Genomic DNA, 20571 nt, shown 5'->3' on the forward strand with positions numbered 1-20571 from the left:
GGGATGCACCCAGTTACCACAGCCCTGCCCAGCTTGATATCAGCACACAGATGTCCTACCTTGGCTGGTTATCAGAGAGTTGCCCCACATTTTTAATTTTTTATTAAAACTATTTAGGATTGTATAAATGACTACAAATCGATAGACAGGGGAGATCAGCAAGGTAGAACGAGTATATGAAATAACTCTGGCTAAAACCACAGACATACAATGATGCATATAGATAACCACCAGTATATATGAGGTGTAATGAGGTTAATCTCATTACACACTGTTATAATAACATTGAACTTAGCAGACAAAATAAATAGGAACAATTTCACGGTATTCTCTGGTGATGTACACAATTTGAATCCAGATCGGATCTCGCTGGTGAGCAAGTCAAAAAGTAGATCCCATTGAAGACAAGGTGTGCCATGGGGTATCTAGCTAGGTGATCCTTAACAGTCATATTGGTGGGGCAACATGTGGCGTTTGAATGACGCGCCCCCCTATAACAGCAGATTTGCAATTTACACTCAGCAACATCCACTGCTGCTTGTTACAGAAAAACATCCATGGAGTCAAAATAGTCACTACACCTGTAGAGGTGTCATTTACAGAATGGGTCACTTGAGGGGGAATTCTGCTGTACTGGCATTTAGGCGTCCACAAATTGTGCTACGATAATTTGTTCTCCAAGAGGCAAATAGCGCCCCGTCCCTCCAGTCTCACCGCATGGCTTAGAAGTATTGTGCAGCCACATATGGGTATTGCCACGTTCAGCAAAAATTGTGGAACAAATTTTGGTGCCATTTTTATCCATTTATCAGTGCAAAAAATATAAAATATGGGGCAAAAACAAGATTTCTGTAGCAAACAATTATTTTTTCTTCACTGCCCAATGGTATAAAATTCAGTGACGCCAGCGGTGTCAATATGATCACTGCACCCCTAGATGAATTCATTCAGAGGTGTAGTTTGTAAAATGGGGTCACACGTGCGTGTGCGTGGATTTCTGCTGTTCTGGCACCTCAGGGGCTCTCCCAGTGGGTCATGGCACCTGCAAGCCATAAACTGTGCACTATAATATGGCACTTCTTCCATTCTGAGCTTCACACTGGGCCAGAAACACCAAGGTTACTGACCGGCAGCCGTTTTTTCCGGAACCCATGACAGCACGACTGGGCGGATTCCCTGAGATGTGCTGTCATGGGGAAAGGGGAAGGGGGGGGGGGGGGGGGTTGGGGGAAAGCATTTTCCGAACATATGTAGGGTATTGGTGCACTCATGAAAAATTACACAAAATGAGATGTCCATTTATTCCCATTAACACTTACAAAAGTTCAACTTGGGCTAAAACACTTGTGGTAAAAATGTGATTCTTCTTTCACCACTCAATGGTATAAAGTTATGTGACACACCCATGGTGCCAATATAACTGCACCCCTAGATGAATTCATCTAGTAGTGTAGTTTGTAAAGTGTGGTCACTTATGGGGGGGGTTCAGCTGTTACCAATGTGACATGGCACCCTCAAACCATTCCAGCGAAATCTGAACTCCAATATGGCGCCTCTGAGCTCTAGTGATTAAACAGTGATTTTATCAGCAGATCAAAACTACAGTAACCAGCCCAATGACATTGCTGCAATCAGGGTCTCCGTCTCCCCTTTATGTCGCTCTCAGGTTAGCTAGTAAATGCCTGGTGACTGACTCCCTTTAATTGTACCTAAGTGCAGTGAGGACACGTGCGCATGGAGTGGGCCGACAAAAGTTAGGGAATGTTGCTGTGCTGCTCCGGCGCTACATGCAGCAGAACTGCGCGCAACGGTACAGGAGCGCAACCGCACGCAACGGTGAGCGCGACTGTGTACCTGTACAGGAGTATACACATCACTGCTGTCATTATGTAATGTGCAGAGGAGTTATTCATCCTCAGAAACAAGGCCAAGCACAGTGCAGCCTGTTCTACAGGGAAGTTACTTCATCTCTTGGCCGATCCCTCCAGAATCCACGTGTTCACACCAGGAACAAACATTTAACCACAACCCGCAATGTGCTTCAGTACAGACAATCCCAGGCTGGTGACTGACGAGTGAACCCGAGGCAGAGAATTAGGATTTATAACTGAGGGCGAATACAAATATCTGGGGCACATTGTGAGGCGGATGGAAAGGAGGCCACAAAACTGGTCCTAGCACTAAGAGTGTGGACTATTGCGAGTGCCCCAGAGGCAACAATCACTGGGCTAGCAGGTCGATGGCCATGGTAGCCATGCAGATGAATGTATAAACAGGATGGATCTTCACAAAATAATCCATTAAGATTCCTTTCTTTCCATTTGTATTGTGTTTCCATGGGGAAGTTTCCCATAACTGCTTGTGCTGGGACATCATTGAACTGTCATATAAAAATATATGCAGAATTGAGCACTACTGCCCTCTAGTGAGAAGCAACAAATACACACCTACTGGCAAGAACAGCGTATTCAGTACTTTTCATACAAAATCCCTGCGGCCACGGTTGAACCAGAAGTTGCGGATTTCTGTCCTAGACTTTGATGGACAAGTTTTAATGCTGCTAGGGATTATCGATGACTGCTGCGGTGGAGATAACACCTGGTTATTCAAGTTGAACCACTGCAATATAAATGCCCTTTTATTGCAAAATTCTGGAACAAATCTGCATCTAACTTTAAAGGGAACCCGTCACCCCGAAAATCCCGGGTGAGGTAATCCCACCGGCATCAGGGGCTTATCTACAGCATTCTGTAATACTGTAGATAAGCCCCCGATGTTACCTGAAAAGGGAGAAAAAGACGTTAGATTATACTCACCCAGGGGCGGTCCCGCTGCTGGTCAGGTCGGATTGGTGTCTCCGGTCCGCTGCGGCGCCTCCCATCTTCATTACAAGACGTCCTCTTCTGATCTTCAGCCACGGCTCCGGCGCAGGCGTACTTTGTCTGCCCTGTTGAGGGCAGACAAAGTACTGCAGTGCGCAGGCGCCGGGCCTCTGACCTTTCCGGCGCCTGCGCACTGCAGTACTATCCTCTGCCCTCAAGAGGGCAGAGCAAAGTACGCCTGCGCCGGAGCCGTGGCTGAAGATCAGAAGAGGACGTCATGGAAAGAAGATAGGAGGCGCCGCAGCGGACCGGAGACGCCCATCCGACCTGACCAGCAGCGGGACCGCCCCTGGGTGAGTATAATCTAATGTCTTTTTCTCCCTTTTCAGGTAACATCGGGGGCTTATCTACAGCATTACAGAATGCTGTAGATAAGCCCCTGATGCCGGTGGGATTACCTCACCCGGGATTTTCGGGGTGACAGGTTCCCTTTAATCCTGTGTCTAAACTGTCTCTTATAAAAAAAATAAATAAAAGATGGCTATAATGTAACATTACGTGACAAATGGTCTTCATATTTGGGAGCAACTTCAGGCAAAGCTAGAAAAAAAAATTGGCACAAGCCACTGATACGTTTGAGGTACTACAAGACCGTGTAGATTAAAGTCAATGAGAACAGACGATCTTAGCCATAAATCAACGTTCAATAAATAAGTCTTGTTTTGAGAACAGACCATCATTGTCTGAAACTTTGAACTTCAGCTACGAACAATTTATTTTTTTCATAAATATTCCCAAAAAATATATTTAGTTTTTCCATTGAACATATCTGGTCAGTGTAATCCACCAACAGCCAAACTGGGCTAATACGTCACCGCTCATCACAATCATTCAGCCATCTGACATCTCATTAAAGAGTAATGTTTACACAGATCACCACCGCTTTCATACATGGTGCTCAGCCTGAAAATAAAGTTGTGGAAACTTTGATTCAGAAAGGTAAATTGGGCAAAAAATATATAAATAAAATGGATGTAAATTAGCACAGATTAAATTACCATATCACTGATCAAGCACATTACAGGCAATTTATAAAACCACAATATGTCCTCTCTAAGCCTTTCACAACATACATTTATATCATATGTCGTGTCCTTGACTAATTCTTTCCAGGCAGATGATGGCTGATTTAAATCAGCCATCACTCGTCAACTACCACCACTTAAAAAAAAAAAACAAACAAAAAAAAACGTTATGCATATTTGGGATGTAGAATCATATTGTCAATTTCACTAAATGGTAACACTGACCATGGTAAATACATTTTTTAAAAAAAATTTCTTCCAGTGCTTCACCTGATAAAATGAATGGATGTCATTCAAAATTACAACTCGTCCTGCAAAGAACAAACCCTCATACAGCTCGGTGGAAGCAAAAATTGTAGTTACTTACCGATAACGGTATTTCTCTGTCCCCCATGACGGCACCACGGAGAGAGGGGATCCGCCCACCAAGGACAGGAAACCTACAGGTAAAAAGGCGGGACCACTCTCCCACATCAGTTGCTTACACAGCATGATGGGGGCTTAAGTTAAAAACAATGTAAATCAACGTTACTTGAAGACTTTAGCCAAGATACCGCCTGACTCTTTACTTAGGTGTTTAGCATCGGTACATTCTATCAATGTGCGCACTCTTATGTGAAGAGAGGGAATGTACGGGTGCCATCATAGGCTCAGAGAAATACCGTTATCAGTAAGTAACTAGTTACTTACCGATAACGGTATTTCTCTGTCCCCCATGATGGCACCACGGAGAGAATTGCAGAGACTGTACATTTAGGGAGGGACCACCGCTTCCAGAACCCTTTCCCCAAAGGTGAGATCTGAGGAAGAAATAAGGTCCAATCTATAGTGCTTATAGAATGTAGAGGGTGAAGACCAGGTAGCAGCTCTACATATCTCATCAATTGAAGCACCGGCCCTCTCCGCCCAGAAGGTCGCTATGGCTCTCGTTGCGTGTGCTCTGATTTCTCCCGGAATTGGTACCCCACTTGATGAGTACGATAGGCTGATGGCATCTCTGATCCATCTTGCTATGGTGCTTTTTGATGCTTTCTTCCCCTTACGGGACCCTGGAAACAGATAAAAAGAGATCCATCCTCCTTACACTCCCTAGTGGCTTCCATGTAGTGTATCAAGCATCTCCTAACGTCCAATGTGTGTAAGGATTCTTCCTGCTCGTTTTTGGGGTTAGGGCAAAAGGAGGGAAGGGATATCTCCTGAGCTCTATGGAATCGGGAAGTTTTGAGGACTATCCTGTCGTCCAGGATTTGAGTGAAAGGAGGGTTGACAGATAAAGCTTGCATTTCACTAACCCTACGTGCTGAGGTGAGGGCGACCAATAGTGAAGTTAAGAGAAGATTTTTAATGGGATATCTGCTAAGGGTTCGAAGGGAGGTTTAGTCTGGGCCGTAAGGACTAGATTTAGATCCCACTGAGGGATACTGCGTGAGGTCAGAGGTCTTGACCTCCCTGCTGCTCTGACAAACCTAGAAACCCAAAGGTTCCCTGCCAAGTCGCAGTTAAACAGCACCCCTAAAGCTGCTATATGTACTTTTAGGGTGCTCGTGGCCAGACCCCTTTGTAACCCCTTTTGTAGGAACTCCAGAATGGCATTCAGCGGAATTTTTTCACTTATTGTGGCACATGAGGATGAAAGGAATTTGTTCCAGATTTTTCCATATTGTTTAGTTGTTACTGGCTTTCTACTTTGTAGTAGGGTAGATATTAGCCCTGATGAAAACCCTCTGTGTTCTAATAGTCCCCTTTCAAATTCCAGGCTGTCAAGTGTAAATTTGCAGCCTGGGGGTGTTGTACTGGTCCCTGGATGAGGAGATCTGGAATATCCGGAAGTACCCAGGGGATGGAGACGGACATCCTCCTCATCCATGCAAACCATGGTCTTTTTGGCCAAAATGGAGCCATCAGTATTACACAAGCTCTGTCTTCCCAAATTTTCCTCAGGACTGCTGGAATTAGAACTAGTGGGGGAAAAGCATAAGCTAGTTGGTGGTCCCACGGGATCAGAAATGTGTCCAATGCTACTGGGTTCCCCAGAGGAGTTATGGAACAAAATGTGTCTACCTTTTTGTTCAGATAGTTTGCAGAGGTCTATATGAGGTATTCCACATCTCTCCGAGATCTGGTTGAATATAGCCTGATTTAGTTCCCATTCCCCTTGTTTGAGGCAGGACCGACTCAGGAAGTCCTCTCTGTGATTGTCTACACCTTTTATGTGAAGGCCTGTCAGGGACTGAAATTTTTTTTCCAGCTATCTGGAAGATTGATTTTGTTACTTCCATTAGGGGACAGGAAAGGGTACCCCCCTGGTGATTCAGATATGCTACCACCACTTTGTTGTATGACATGACTGACATGTTGGGAGTGAAAAGGATTTATGAATTCTAAGAGGGTGAACTTGACTGCAAGAAGTTCCATCATGTTGGAAGATACACCCTTTAAGCTGTCTGACCAGACCCCCTGAGCTATGAGATAGTCTACAGTCATGGACAAAAATTTTGAGAATGAGACAAATATTTTTTCCAAAATCTACTGCTTCATTTTTTCTAATGGCAATTTGCATATACTCCTGAATGTCATAGTGATCAGCTTAACAGCAATTACTGTACTTGCAAAGTCAATATTTGCCCAGAAAATGAACTTTAACCCCCAAAACACATTTCAACATCATTGCAGTCCTGCCTTAAAAGGAGCAGCTAACATCGTTTTAGTGATTGATCCATTAACACAGGTGTGGGTGTTGATGAGGACAGGGCTGGCGATCAGTCATGATTAAGTAAGAATGACATCACTGGACACTTTAAAAGGAGGCTGGTGCTTGGTATCATTGTTGCTCTTCAGTTAACCATGGTTATCTCTAAAGAAACACGTGCAGCCATCATTGCACTGCACAAAAATGGCCTAACAGGGAAGAGTATCGCAGCTACAAAGATTGCACCTCAGTCAACAATCTATCGCATCATCAAGAACTTCAAGGAGAGCTTCCATTGTTGTCAAAAAGGCTCCAGGGCGCCCAAGACCAGCAAGCGCCAGGACCGTATCTTAAAACTGTTTCAGCTGCGGGATCGGACTACCAGCAGTGCCGAGCTTGCTTAGGAATGGCAGCAGGCTGGTGTGAGTGCTTCTGCACGCACTGTGAGGTGGAGACTCTTTGAGCAAGGCCTGGTTTCAAGGAGGGCAGCAAAGAAGCCACTTCTCTCCAAGAAATACATCAGGGACCGACTGATATTCTGCAAAAGGTACAGGGAGTGGACTGCTGAGGACTGGGGCAAAGTCATTTTCTCTGATGAATCCCCTTTTCGATTGTTTGGGACATCTGGAAAACAGCTTATTCGGAGAAGAAGAGGTGAGCGCTCCCACCAGTCTTGTCTCATGCCAACTGTAAAGCATCCTGAAACCATTCATGTGTGGGGTTGCTTGTCAGCCAAGGGAATCGGCTCACTCACAGTCTTGCCTAAAAACACAGCCATGAATAAAGAATGGTACCAGAATGTCCTCCAAGAGGAACTTCTCCCAACCGTCCAAGAGCAGTTTGGCGCACAACAATGCCTTTTCCAGCATGATGGAGCACCTTGCCATAAAGCAAAGGTGATAACTAAATGGCTCATGGAACAAAACAGATTTTGGGTCCATGGCCTGGAAACTCCCCAGATCTTAATCCCATTGAGAACTTGTGGTCAATCATCAAGAGACGGGTGGACAAACAAAAACCAACAAATTCTGGCAAAATGCAAGTATTGATTATGCAAGAATGGACTGCTATCAGTCAGGATTTGGTCCAGAAGTTGATTGAGAGCATGCCAGGGAGAATTGCAGAGGTCTTGAAGAAGGGTCAACACTGCAAATATTGACTTGCTGCATTAACTCATTCTCACTGTCAATATAACCTATTGGTACTCATAATATGATTGCAATTATATTCCTGTATGTGATATAAACATCAGACAAACACTAATAAAAACCAGAGGGCAGCAGATCATGTGAAAATATAATTTTGGTGTCATTCTCAACAATTTTGGCCATGACTGTAGGTGGGCCCCCCACCCGCTGGGACTTGCATCTGTGGTCACTATTTTTGAGACCGGGGTTACCCAGGGGATTCCACATGACAGATTGTCCCATGATGTCCACCAATCTAGGGAGAGTATTGTGTTTGGGGACAAACTGAACCGATTTTCTAGATTTCCTCGATTTCCTCCTAGAGAAACTTCTGACAAAATTTGCCATTGAAGATCTCTCGAATGGAGTTGAGCCCATTGAACTGCAGGGATACAAGCAGTTATAGACCCCAGGAGGGACATTGCTTGACGCAGGGATATGGAGGGGAGATCCCTCATTCTGGAGACTAAGCTGATCATTGTTTGCACTTTCCCGCAAGGAAGGTGGCAATCCTGCCTGACGGAATCCAATGTGACGCCCAGATATTCCTGGACTTGGCATGGTATTAACGTGGACTTTGTCAAGTTCACCAGCGAGCCCAGGTTTTCTAGAGACTGCACAGTCTCTTTTAGCTGCCTCGCGCAATGTTGTTGGGAGTTGCCGATTATCAGTAAATCGTCGATATATGGCACTATTAAGGTGTCCTGCTCCCTTAGGTGAGCCATCACTTCCGCCATCAGCTTGGTAAAAACGCAAGGTGCTATGGCTAGCCCGAATGGGAGGGCTGCAAATTGGAAATGTCTTAACAACCCCTGATGTGGACCGCAATTCTGAGGAATTTTTGATGGTCTTTGTCAATAGGGACGTGGTAATATGCATCCTTCCAGTCAAGAACTTCCATAAAATAAAGTGGGAACAACATTTTTATTTATGTTTTCACGGTTTCCACCTTGAAGGTCTGTACATTTAGGTATTTGTTTAGGCTTTTCAGATTTATAATAGTCCTGTAGGACCAGTCTGGTTTTTTCCTCAGTAAGAGGGGGGAATAGAATCCTTTCCCTCTTTCTTGGAGGGAACTTCTAGAAGAACAGCTTTATCTGCTACTGCTAGCATCATTATTTCCTGCTCTAGCGCGAGTTGTTCCTCTGTTGATGACCTGAGAGACATTGTCATGTAGGAGGGATGAGGAATTTTGTGGAAATGGCAGTTTCAGTCCAGATTTGACTATGTCCAATATGAACTGTTGGTAATTTTTTCCCGGGCTGGGAAAAACAAAAATAGTCTTCCTCCGACCTGGGAGAACAGTTCATTGGGCGGGTTTTTGTTATCTGTAGGACTTTTGTTAAACAGGAACCCCTTGTTTTTATTCTTATCTTCCCACCTATCCTGGTTCTTCCCCTGCTTCCTACGGATAAACCTCTTGTTTCGAAAGGGCCTCCTGTAGGATGGGTAAGCGAGGGTGGGAAAGGATTTCTTTTTATCCCCCACCTTATCCAGGATGTTATCTAGAGTGGGCCCGAATAAAAATTCTCTTTTACAGGGGATGGTACACAGCTTGGACTTTGTTGGCAGGTCCCCTGGCCAACACTTTAGCCAGAGAGCCCGCCTAGAGAAAACCGCCGATCTGGCTGCTAGTCTGAGTCTGCAGATGCATCTGCTAGAAAAGCAGCGGCCCCCCCGCTTTAGGCTACTTTCACACTTGCGTTGTGTGACGTACGTCGCACTGCGTCGTTTTGGAGAAAAAAACGCATCCTGCAAAGTTGCCCGCAGGATGCGTTTCTCTTCATTGACTTGCATTAGCAACACATTGAGACGTATGGCCACACGTCGCATCCATCGTGCGACGGATGCGTCGTGTTTTTGACGGACACGATGCACAAAAAACATTCAATGTAACTTTTGTGCGTTGTGACCGCCATTTTTGACTGCGCATGTACGGCCACAACTCCACCCCCTCCTCCCAGCTCATCGCAATGGGCAGCGGATGCGTTGTAAAACTGCATCCGCTGCCCACGTTGTGCTACATTTAACACACTGTCCGTCGGTACGTCGGGCTGACGCATGGCGACAGTAGCCTTACTGGTAAGGTATTTAAAATGGAGTCTCGAGATGATCCATTTTTAATGTCACTTTCAAGTTGGTCAAGCCAGACCTTTAGTGAATGTGATGTGCATGCAGCGGCCACTGCTGGTTTTAATCCTCCCCCCAGCTGCCTCCCATGAGCTTTTTAGGAATGCATCTGCTTTTTTGTCCATATGCTCCTTAAGGACTCCCATGTCCTCAAATGGCAGGGCGTAGTTTTTTGACGTGTTGGCTATAGCGACATCTAGCTTGGGAGCTTTATCCCAAAAAGAGCAGGATTGGTCGTCGAAGGGGTACTTTCTTTTTGGTGTGAGTAGAGCTTTCCTTATGGGCTTTTTCCACTCTTAAATCAGGGCCTGGATTTTTTCATTAAGCGGAAAGGCCCTGCTCTCTTGCTCAAGACCCCCCAAACATGATGTCCTGTACTGACTTTTTTGGATGAGGGTCAGTTAACCCCATAGTATTTCTGACTGCTTTAATAAGGATATCCGTTTCTTCTATGGGAAAGCAGCTACGTCCACCGGTGGAAGATGAAGATGAGGTGGAAGAAGAACTGGAAGTATCTGAGTCCCCCTCTTCACTAGCAGAGTCATTGGATTCTGGTGTATGGGATCTGTGCCTGATCTTTCTCCGTTTTTCCCCCCCTGTAGGGTCTTAAAGGCATCTTCCACCTGTTTTTTTCAGGGTTCTGAGGTCAGTGGCGAACCCGGGAAGCCCCTCGCATACTGTCTGCTGGATGCAAGAGCTACATAGTCTCTTCTCCCAAGTGTGGGGAAGATCCTCCCTACAGAAGGCACATACTTTATGCTTGGTTTTACAAGAACTTTTCTTCCCCTAGGAAAAAGACAAATATAGGCCCCGTATTAATTCCCAACATTCACGAAGATCACTCACCACCTTGAAAGACCCATAATTACCGGCTGAGGATCTGTCGTAGGTTTATCCTTTATACCGGACGCTGCGCTGGACTCTTTACTATGATTGATCCCGAGTGTTGTTTACCGGTTGTATCCTGGTGTCCTTTTTGAGGTCTCCGTTTTTAGTGCTGCAACTGTGGCTGCAGTGAGGATCTGGATAGGGGTGATCCCTCCAGGTCGCTCATGGTGGCAGGGGAACGCTGATTGAGTTCCATAGGAAGCGTTTTGACTTGGGCCGCTTCCTCTATATAGGGGCTGCAATGTTCCCGGCATCAGCGCTGATTAAAACGCCGGCGCATGCGCGGTGTCTGCTTTTCCAGACAGGCATTGCGCCAAATCGCACACGAGTTCCCGCGCATGCGCAGTGCCGCCAAGAACAGATTTCCGGCATGACCGCCCACAAGATGGCGCCGCGCGTGAGTGCTGGTTCCCGGAACCCGCGGGTGTCCCAGTCGAGCAGGCCAACGCTGGGAGGCCGCATGGTGTTGCCTCCTGCTCCACAGACGGACCCCTCCTGGGATGCCGCTGCTGCATATTTTTTCTTACCCGGAGAGGCGGCTGCGCTCCTCCTTGCCGCCTCTCCCCGCACACCCTGCCGCCTCTCCCCGCACACCCTAAAAGCCCCTGACTCCAGCAGTGGCGCCTCGGGACACCACACCAGCCGAGACAGGGTAACCCCCGCTGCCTGAGTCAGACTGATTGGGCCCGGAATTCCAGCGACGAGGTATGTCTTCTGTAGGTCTCCCATCAAGGACAGGAAACCAAACTGATGCGGGAGAGAGGCACCGCCTTTTTATCTGTAGGTTTCCTGTCCTTGGTGGGCGGATCCCCTCTCTCCGTGGTGCCGTCATGGGTGACAGAGAAAATAAAAGTTATAGCTCTTGGACAAAGTGAAGGGGACATTAAAAAAAGGAAAAAAAAAAAAAAAAAAATCACCCAAGGGTGAAGGGGTAAATACTACTTGGGATATTCTGAAAATGAACTGTGGCATTTCCATGGTGCCCCCCAAAGTACAATCCTAAACATTTTAAACTGCAATAGAAGAAGTCACCACTAGATGTCAGCACATCAACTTTATGATTCCCAGCCAAGATCCCTTGTACAACTTCCTGCTAGGAATTTCCCTGGAAACCATTCATGTAGTTCATAAGGAAACGCTGTGTCCTTTAATAAGTACACCCTGCATTTGTATTCTGCGGCAGAATAAAAACAGGATGTGATCTCTCTGCTGCAATGTCCAAGTTCATTCTGCCAAGTTATCTGAATTACTGGGAGGAGGAGAAAGGACTCAGTATAGTACATCTTAAGAGTCGACGAGCAGCTGCAGAACCTCTTAAAGAGGAAGACAATGTCAGCCACAATGCCATCCACAAACTGCCCCTATATAGTCAGTGCAAGCTGTATATTCCCCCATGTTACGCATTGCTGGCTAATCATGTCCAGCTTCTTTGTTCTGTGCAAAGAGCCGCCCCAGCAGACAAGATCCATGACATGTCACTTCTGGTACTCCTGTGGCTGCAGATCTGAGTATAATTTACTGTATATGCACTAACGTGTAAGGGCTTGTTCACAAATTTCGCAGTTTTGCTGTTGGGGGGGGGGGGGGGGGTTGAACAAAAAAACAAAACAAAAACAATTGCAGTACTAGTAAAGCGAAGCCAATTTCTGAAATCTCATGCACATTCTGCGTATTTGTTCCTTGCAGATGTTTCTCAAATCTGCAGATGTCACTTTCTGCATTTTTCACCTATTCAAGTGAAGGGGTAAATAAAACCTCACAACAATGCACACATTCTACGCAGCTTTTTTTTAGTATTGGCAGCAGATTTTTTCTGCTGAAAAAAAAATTAAATAAGCATGCACATACAATAATGGTAATACACAAGCAAGGGATAAGCAGCGATGGTGGGGGTTATACTGCACCCCCTAACAACAAGCACACACTACATTCTGGCAGTGTCACACTACAGTCACGTGTTAGGCAGCTGACCCTCATCTACCCACCAGAGGCCACAACAAACCGTCTGTGATCCGCCCGTCTACCAAACCAGAACCCCCCTTATCACACAAGTAGAAATAAAAGGGAATGTGTTATTACACAAATCAAGCTGAAAATGATTCACCGGGTCACAATCAGACGTCACGCAGTACTTCTAACCAAGGGTGGAGCACGCCTACGTCTAACTGCTGCAGCCATTATTCTAGACTACAGCGACACTGCCTGCTGACCATGGAGGGAGCGGCTGCCAATCCCACCCCCTCCAGGGCACAATGCCTTGTCCACAGATGTACAGGTTCCCCCCCCCATCAGCTGACCTGCAGCCCCCATAAGAGTAGGTTAAATCGCACACGGTTTACATCCAGTCGCCAGTGTCCGTCGCACAAAATCCTATATTGATGGGTATAAAAGTGACAAACACCCCTTTAATTTCCAATATGAGCAATTTTCATTTAGGCTTTTTCTTCCCCCACTTCCAAAAGACAACTTACTTTTCCATCAAACCACAAGGGTTTCTTCAAGAGAGAAAAGTTGAGTTTTGAGCAATTCATTTTACCATATGTTAAAAAAAAAAAAAAAAAAAAAAACACAACTGCACATTTGCCTTTTTCCTCTGGGTTTTGTCTTTACAACATTGAACTGGTAATAGGATCCTTTGGTTCAGAACAACAACAGTGATACAAAACTTTTTTTTTTTTTTTTTGAAACGCCACTACAAAACCTGGAGATGTGCTGTCATTTTTGGTCATCCTGATCTGTAACTTATTCTTCTGTGGATGGAGCTTGTTGAATTTGTTTTTCTCACCTCGCCCTGGGGTCTAACTTCCAGCGTCCCCCCATGGCTGGAGGGTAAAGAGCTCACTTAATGTAATAGGAGCCACTGGTGGAACAAGTCCATTTATGACATTTCTTCCACCTAAATATTCTCCACTCACCTGTGATATTATTAAATGGAAGGGACCGCAGCAACTCAGCCACGAAGTAGAGACACCCGTAACATTACAGAGCGAGGGGGCGAGTGCTGAACAGTCACTAACGCTCTGCTCACTCCATAACTCCAGACCTCCTCTGGTAATAACAGCGGCACAAACGCTGCGCCCCCGCCAGGAGCTTCATGGCAGAGCAGCTGCAAGCAGCCTTACATCACCAAGCACAATGCTGAGCGTAAGATGGAGTGGTGTAAAGCCGCCACCAAATCTCAGAGAAGAGAGTTCTTAAGGCTTCAGCACAAGACATATTGGACAACTGTAACTTCCTTCATCGTGGGAACAGTTTGGGGAAGGCCCTCCTCATGACTGTGCCCACAAGGTCCATTCAGACACGGTTGGGGGAGTTTAGTGGAAGAACATGACCGGCTGCACAGAGCCCAGACCTCAACCCCATCCAACACCTTTGGGAAGAACTACAACGGAGATTGTGACCCCGGCCTCTCCAAACATCAGCGTCTGACCTCACAAATGTTCTTCTGGATGAGGGAGCCGACACCATATTAATGTCTATGGCTGTAGGACGGGAGGCGAGAAAAGCTCCGGTAGTCCCTTAGGGGGCACATACTTATGGCCATGGAGGGTCTGCAGAGGGCTGCAGAGAATCTCAGAGGGGCCCTCCCCACGGCCCCCCGGTTATGGAATCTCAGAGGGGCGCTCCCCACAGCCACCCGGTTATGGAATCTCAGACGGGCGCTCCCCACAGCCCTCCGGTTATGGAATCTCAGAGGGGCGCTCCCCACAGCCACCCGGTTATGGAATCTCTAAGGGGCGCTCCCCACAGCCTCCGATTATGGAATCTCAGAGGGGCGCTCCCCACAGCCTCCGATTATGGAATCTCAGAGGGGCGCTCCCCACAGCCCTCCGGTTATGGAATCTCACACGGGCGCTCCCCACAGCCCCCGATTATGGAATCTCAGAGGGGCGCTCCCCACAGCCCCCCCGATTATGGAATCTCTAAGGGGCGCTCCCCACAGCCCCCCGATTATGGAATCTCAGAGGGGCGCTCCCCACAGCCCCCCGATTATGGAATCTCAGAGGGGCGCTCCCCACAGCCCCCGATTATGGAATCTCAGAGGGGCGCTCCCCACAGCCCCCCGGTTATGGAATCTCTAAGGGGCGCTCCCCACAGCCCCCGATTATGGAATCTCAGAGGGGCGCTCCCCACAGCCCCCCGGTTATGGAATCTCTAAGGGGCGCTCCCCACAGCCCCCGATTATGGAATCTCTAAGGGGCGCTCCCCACAGCCCCCCGGTTATGGAATCTCTAAGGGGCGCTCCCCACAGCCCCCCGATTATGGAATCTCTAAGGGGCGCTCCCCACAGCCCCCCGGTTATGGAATCTCTAAGGGGCGCTCCCCACAGCCCCCCGATTATGGAATCTCTAAGGGACGCTCCCCACAGCCCTCCGGTTATGGAATCTCAGAGGGGCGCTCCCCACAGCCCCCCGATTATGGAATCTCAGAGGGGCGCTCCCCACAGCCCCCGGTTATGGAATCTCTAAGGGGCGCTCCCCACAGCCCCCGATTATGGAATCTCTAAGGGGCGCTCCCCACAGCCCCCGATTATGGAATCTCTAAGGGGCGCTCCCCACAGCCCCCCGGTTATGGAATCTCTAAGGGGCGCTCCCCACAGCCCCTCGGTTATGGAATCTCTAAGGGGCGCTCCCCACAGCCCCACGGTTATGGAATCTCTAAGGGGCGCTCCCCACATCCCCCCGGTTATGGAATCTCAGAGGGGCACTCCCCACAGCCCCCCGGTTATGGAATCTCTAAGGGGCGCTCCCCACAGCCACCCGGTTATGGAATCCCAGAGGGGCGCTCCCCACAGCCCTCCGGTTATGGAATCTCAGAGGGGCGCTCCCCACAGCCCCCCGATTATGGAATCTCAGAGGGGCGCTCCCCACAGCCCCCCGATTATGGAATCTCAGAGGGGCGCTCCCCACAGCCCCCCGATTATGGAATCTCAGAGGGGCGCTCCCCACAGCCCCGGTTATGGAATCTCAGAGGGGCGCTCCCCACAGCCCCCCGGTTATGGAATCTCAGAGGGGCGCTCCCCACAGCCCCCCGGTTATGGAATCTCAGAGGGGCGCTCCCCACAGCCCCCCGGTTATGGAATCTCTAAGGGGCGCTCCCCACAGCCACCCGGTTATGGAATCTCTAAGGGGCGCTCCCCACAGCCCCCCGGTTATGGAATCTCAGAGGGGCGCTCCCCACAGCCCCCCGATTATGGAATCTCAGAGGGGCGCTCCCCACAGCCCCCCGGTTATGGAATCTCTAAGGGGGCACTCCACACAGCCCCCCAGTTATGGAATCTCTAAGGGGCGCTCCCCACAGCCCCCCGGTTATGGAATCTCTAAGGGGCGCTCCCCACAGCCCCCCGGTTATGGAATCTCTAAGGGGCGCTCCCCACAGCCACCCGGTTATGGAATCCCAGAGGGGCGCTCCCCACAGCCCTCCGGTTTTGGAATCTCAGAGGGGCGCTCCCCACAGCCCCCCGATTATGGAATCTCAGAGGGGCGCTCCCCACAGCCCCCCGATTATGGAATCTCAGAGGGGCGCTCCCCACAGCCCCCCGATTATGGAATCTCAGAGGGGCGCTCCCCACAGCCCCCGGTTATGGAATCTCAGAGGGGCGCTCCCCACAGCCCCCCGGTTATGGAATCTCAGAGGGGCGCTCCCCACAGCCCCCCGGTTATGGAATCTCAGAGGGGCGCTCCCCACAGCCCCCCGGTTATGGAATCTCTAAGGGGCGCTCCCCACAGCCCCCCGGTTATGGAATCTCAGAGGGGCGCTCCCCACAGCCCCCCGATTATGGAATCTCAGAGGGGCGCTCCCCACAGCCCCCCGGTTATGGAATCTCTAAGGGGGCACTCCACACAGCCCCCCAGTTATGGAATCTCTAAGGGGCGCTCCCCACAGCCCCCCGGTTATGGAATCTCTAAGGGGCGCTCCCCACAGCCCCCCGGTTATGGAATCTGAGAGGGGTGCTCCCCACGGCGCCCCGGTTATGGAATCTCTAAGGGGCGCTCCCCACAGCCCCCCGGTTATGGAATCTCTAAGGGGCGCTCCCCACAGCCCCCCGGTTATGGAATCTCTAAGGGGCGCTCCCCACAGCCCCCCGGTTATGGAATCTCAGAGGGGCGCTCCCCACAGCCCTCCGGTTATGGAATCTCAGAGGGGCGCTCCCCACAGCCCCCCGATTATGGAATCTCAGAGGGGCGCTCCCCACAGCCCCCGGTTATGGAATCTCTAAGGGGCGCTCCCCACAGCCCCTCGGTTATGGAATCTCTAAGGGGCGCTCCCCACAGCCCCCCGGTTATGGAATCTCTAAGGGACGCTCCCCACAGCCCCCCGGTTATGGAATCTCAGAGGGGCACTCCCCACAGCCCCCCGGTTATGGAATCTCTAAGGGGCGCTCCCCACAGCCCCCCGATTATGGAATCTCAGAGGGGCGCTTCCCACAGCCCCCCGGTTATGGAATCTCAGAGGGGCGCTCCCCACAGCCCCCCGGTTATGGAATCTCTAAGGGGCGCTCCCCACAGCCCCCCGGTTATGGAATCTCTAAGGGGCGCTCCCCACAGCCACCCGGTTATGGAATCTCTAAGGGGCGCTCCCCACAGCCCCCCGGTTATGGAATCTCAGAGGGGCGCTCCCCACAGCCCCCCGATTATGGAATCTCAGAGGGGCGCTCCCCACAGCCCCCCGGTTATGGAATCTGAGAGGGGTGCTCCCCACGGCCCCCCGGTTATGGAATCTCTAAGGGGCGCTCCCCACAGCCCCCCGGTTATGGAATCTCTAAGGGGCGCTCCCCACAGCCCCCCGGTTATGGAATCTCTAAGGGGCGCTCCCCACAGCCCCCCGGTTATGGAATCTCTAAGGGGTGCTCCCCACAGCCCCCCGATTATGGAATCTCAGAGGGGCGCTCCCCACAGCCCCCCGGTTATGGAATCTGAGAGGGGTGCTCCCCACGGCCCCCCGGTTATGGAATCTCTAAGGGGCGCTCCCCACAGCCCCCCGGTTATGGAATCTCTAAGGGGCGCTCCCCACAGCCCCCCGGTTATGGAATCTCTAAGGGGCGCTCCCCACAGCCCCCCGGTTATGGAATCTCTAAGGGGCGCTCCCCACAGCCCCCCGGTTATGGAATCTCTAAGGGGCGCTCCCCACAGCCCCCCGGTTATGGAATCTGAGAGGGGTGCTCCCCACAGCCCCCCAGTTATGGAATCTCTAAGGGACGCTCCCCACAGCCCCCCGGTTATGGAATCTCAGAGGGGCACTCCCCACAGCCCCCCGGTTATGGAATCTCTAAGGGGCGCTCCCCACAGCCCCCCGATTATGGAATCTCAGAGGGGCGCTTCCCACAGCCCCCCGGTTATGGAATCTCAGAGGGGCGCTCCCCACAGCCCCCCGGTTATGGAATCTCTAAGGGGCGCTCCCCACAGCCCCCCGGTTATGGAATCTCTAAGGGGCGCTCCCCACAGCCACCCGGTTATGGAATCTCTAAGGGGCGCTCCCCACAGCCCCCCGGTTATGGAATCTCAGAGGGGCGCTCCCCACAGCCCCCCGATTATGGAATCTCAGAGGGGCGCTCCCCACAGCCCCCCGGTTATGGAATCTGAGAGGGGTGCTCCCCACGGCCCCCCGGTTATGGAATCTCTAAGGGGCGCTCCCCACAGCCCCCCGGTTATGGAATCTCTAAGGGGCGCTCCCCACAGCCCCCCGGTTATGGAATCTCTAAGGGGCGCTCCCCACAGCCCCCCGGTTATGGAATCTCTAAGGGGTGCTCCCCACAGCCCCCCGATTATGGAATCTCAGAGGGGCGCTCCCCACAGCCCCCCGGTTATGGAATCTGAGAGGGGTGCTCCCCACGGCCCCCCGGTTATGGAATCTCTAAGGGGCGCTCCCCACAGCCCCCCGGTTATGGAATCTCTAAGGGGCGCTCCCCACAGCCCCCCGGTTATGGAATCTCTAAGGGGCGCTCCCCACAGCCCCCCGGTTATGGAATCTCTAAGGGGCGCTCCCCACAGCCCCCCGGTTATGGAATCTCTAAGGGGCGCTCCCCACAGCCCCCCGGTTATGGAATCTGAGAGGGGTGCTCCCCACAGCCCCCCGGTTATGGAATCTCAGAGGGGCGCTCCCCACAGCCCCCCGGTTATGGAATCTCTAAGGGGCGCTCCCCACAGCCCCCGGTTATGGAATCTCAGAGGGGTGCTCCCCACGGCCCCCTGGTTATGGAATCTCTAAGGGGGCGCTCCCCACAGCCCTCCGGTTATGGAATCTCTAAGGGGCGCTCCCCACAGCCCTCCGGTTATGGAATCTCTAAGGGGGCGCTCCCCACAGCCCTCCGGTTATGGAATCTCTAAGGGGCGCTCCCCACGGCCCCCTGGTTATGGAATCTGAGAGGGGTGCTCCACACAGCCCCCCAGTTATGGAATCTCAGAGGGGCGCTCCCCACAGCCCCCCAGTTATGGAATCTCTAAGGGGCACTCCCCACAGCCCCCCAGTTATGGAATCTGAGAGGGGCGCTCCCCACAGCCCCCCAGTTATGGAATCTCTAAGGGGCGCTCCCCACAGCCCCCCAGTTATGGAATCTCTAAGGGGTGTCCCCCAGATTATGGAATCTCTAAGGGGCGCTCCCCACAGCCCCCCAGTTATGGAACCTCAGAGGGGCGCTCCCCACAGCCCCCCAGTTATGGAATCTCAGAGGGGTGCTCCCCACGGCCCCCTGGTTATGGAATCTCTAAGGGGCGCTCCCCACAGCCCCCCAGTTATGGAATCTCTAAGGGGCGCTCCCCACAGCCCCGCCCCCCAGTTATGGAATCTCAGAGGGGCGCTCCCCACAGGCCCTAGTTATGTGATGTAATATTTGATGGCGAGTCAGTAACCATGGAAACCTCTACATGGGGGGCAGGTCCCATTGCCAGCCTGTGGCGACTCCATCGTGACCTTTCCAGTAAAGCAGCAGCCGAGCGCACAAATCCCCATTTACCCCAGGTCCGACCATCTGTGCAATATGGCAGGGGTTAAGAGGCAGGACACCCCCCAATCACCATGGACTCCCCCCAACAGAGACAAGTCATTACAGACACAGCAACGGACTAAACCACGACAACGGGGAAGTTGGAGAACTTTGCGCCAGACACTATGGGGTTAAGGGTGGAGCCACATAAGACAGGAGCGGGCGCCTGTGGCCCTCCGCACCCAGTACACCCGCCCTCCCCGCCCGTCACTCGGCCCCTCACACACTCACATGACGACGCCGGCGGAAGCCGAGACCGAAACCGACAACTTTTAAATCGTCAACGAACGGCCGGTTCTGTCACAACGACACAACTGGAAGTGGAAGCTGATTGGGCGAGGCTTATATGACGTCACCAGGCTGGGACGGTCCATTGCAGGGTAGGGCTGAACCATTCACTCCTATGTGAAGAATTTGTCTCCGGCGCTGGCCGCCGCCATTTCTATGAAGACCAGAGTTGTCAGAAAGTGTGAGATGCTTTATAAGTGCCTCGTCCTAGAGACGTTGTACTCTGTGTTATGAGGCAGCAGAGGGGAAGTCACCATTAGCTGCGTTATCGGCACTAATCCTGCCATTATTCCCTGTTATCAGCCAGGCATGGCACAAAAAATGGTGATTTTTATCACTGCTTCGTGTTATGTATGTTTGCAACATAAAAAAATCAAACAAAAAATTAAAAACAATTCATTGGTAGGCATGACCTAAAAAAAAGGATTTGAACAATGATCAAAATGTTGTACCGTATGTACTGTAAAAAAAGAGGCCAACAAAGCTCCATCAAAGAAAA

The 20571-nt window shown here is 50.7% G+C and overlaps 1 protein-coding gene across 1 annotated transcript in view; it reads right to left on the reverse strand.

Moving 5' to 3' along the window:
- The window catches only part of VAMP3 (vesicle associated membrane protein 3), a 36656-nt gene extending 16521 nt beyond the window's left edge, over nucleotides 1–20135 (reverse strand). Inside the window, exon 1 of the mRNA XM_069741593.1 lies at nucleotides 20016–20135. Within this exon, the coding sequence (XP_069597694.1) occupies nucleotides 20016–20017 (2 nt within the window). The 5' untranslated portion in view covers nucleotides 20018–20135. The remainder of the gene's footprint in view (nucleotides 1–20015) is intronic.
- Nucleotides 20136–20571: the final 436 nt, after the last annotated feature.

The sequence above is a fragment of the Ranitomeya imitator genome, chromosome 10 (assembly GCF_032444005.1).
Source record: "Ranitomeya imitator isolate aRanImi1 chromosome 10, aRanImi1.pri, whole genome shotgun sequence".
Taxonomy (NCBI): Eukaryota; Metazoa; Chordata; class Amphibia; order Anura; family Dendrobatidae; genus Ranitomeya; species Ranitomeya imitator.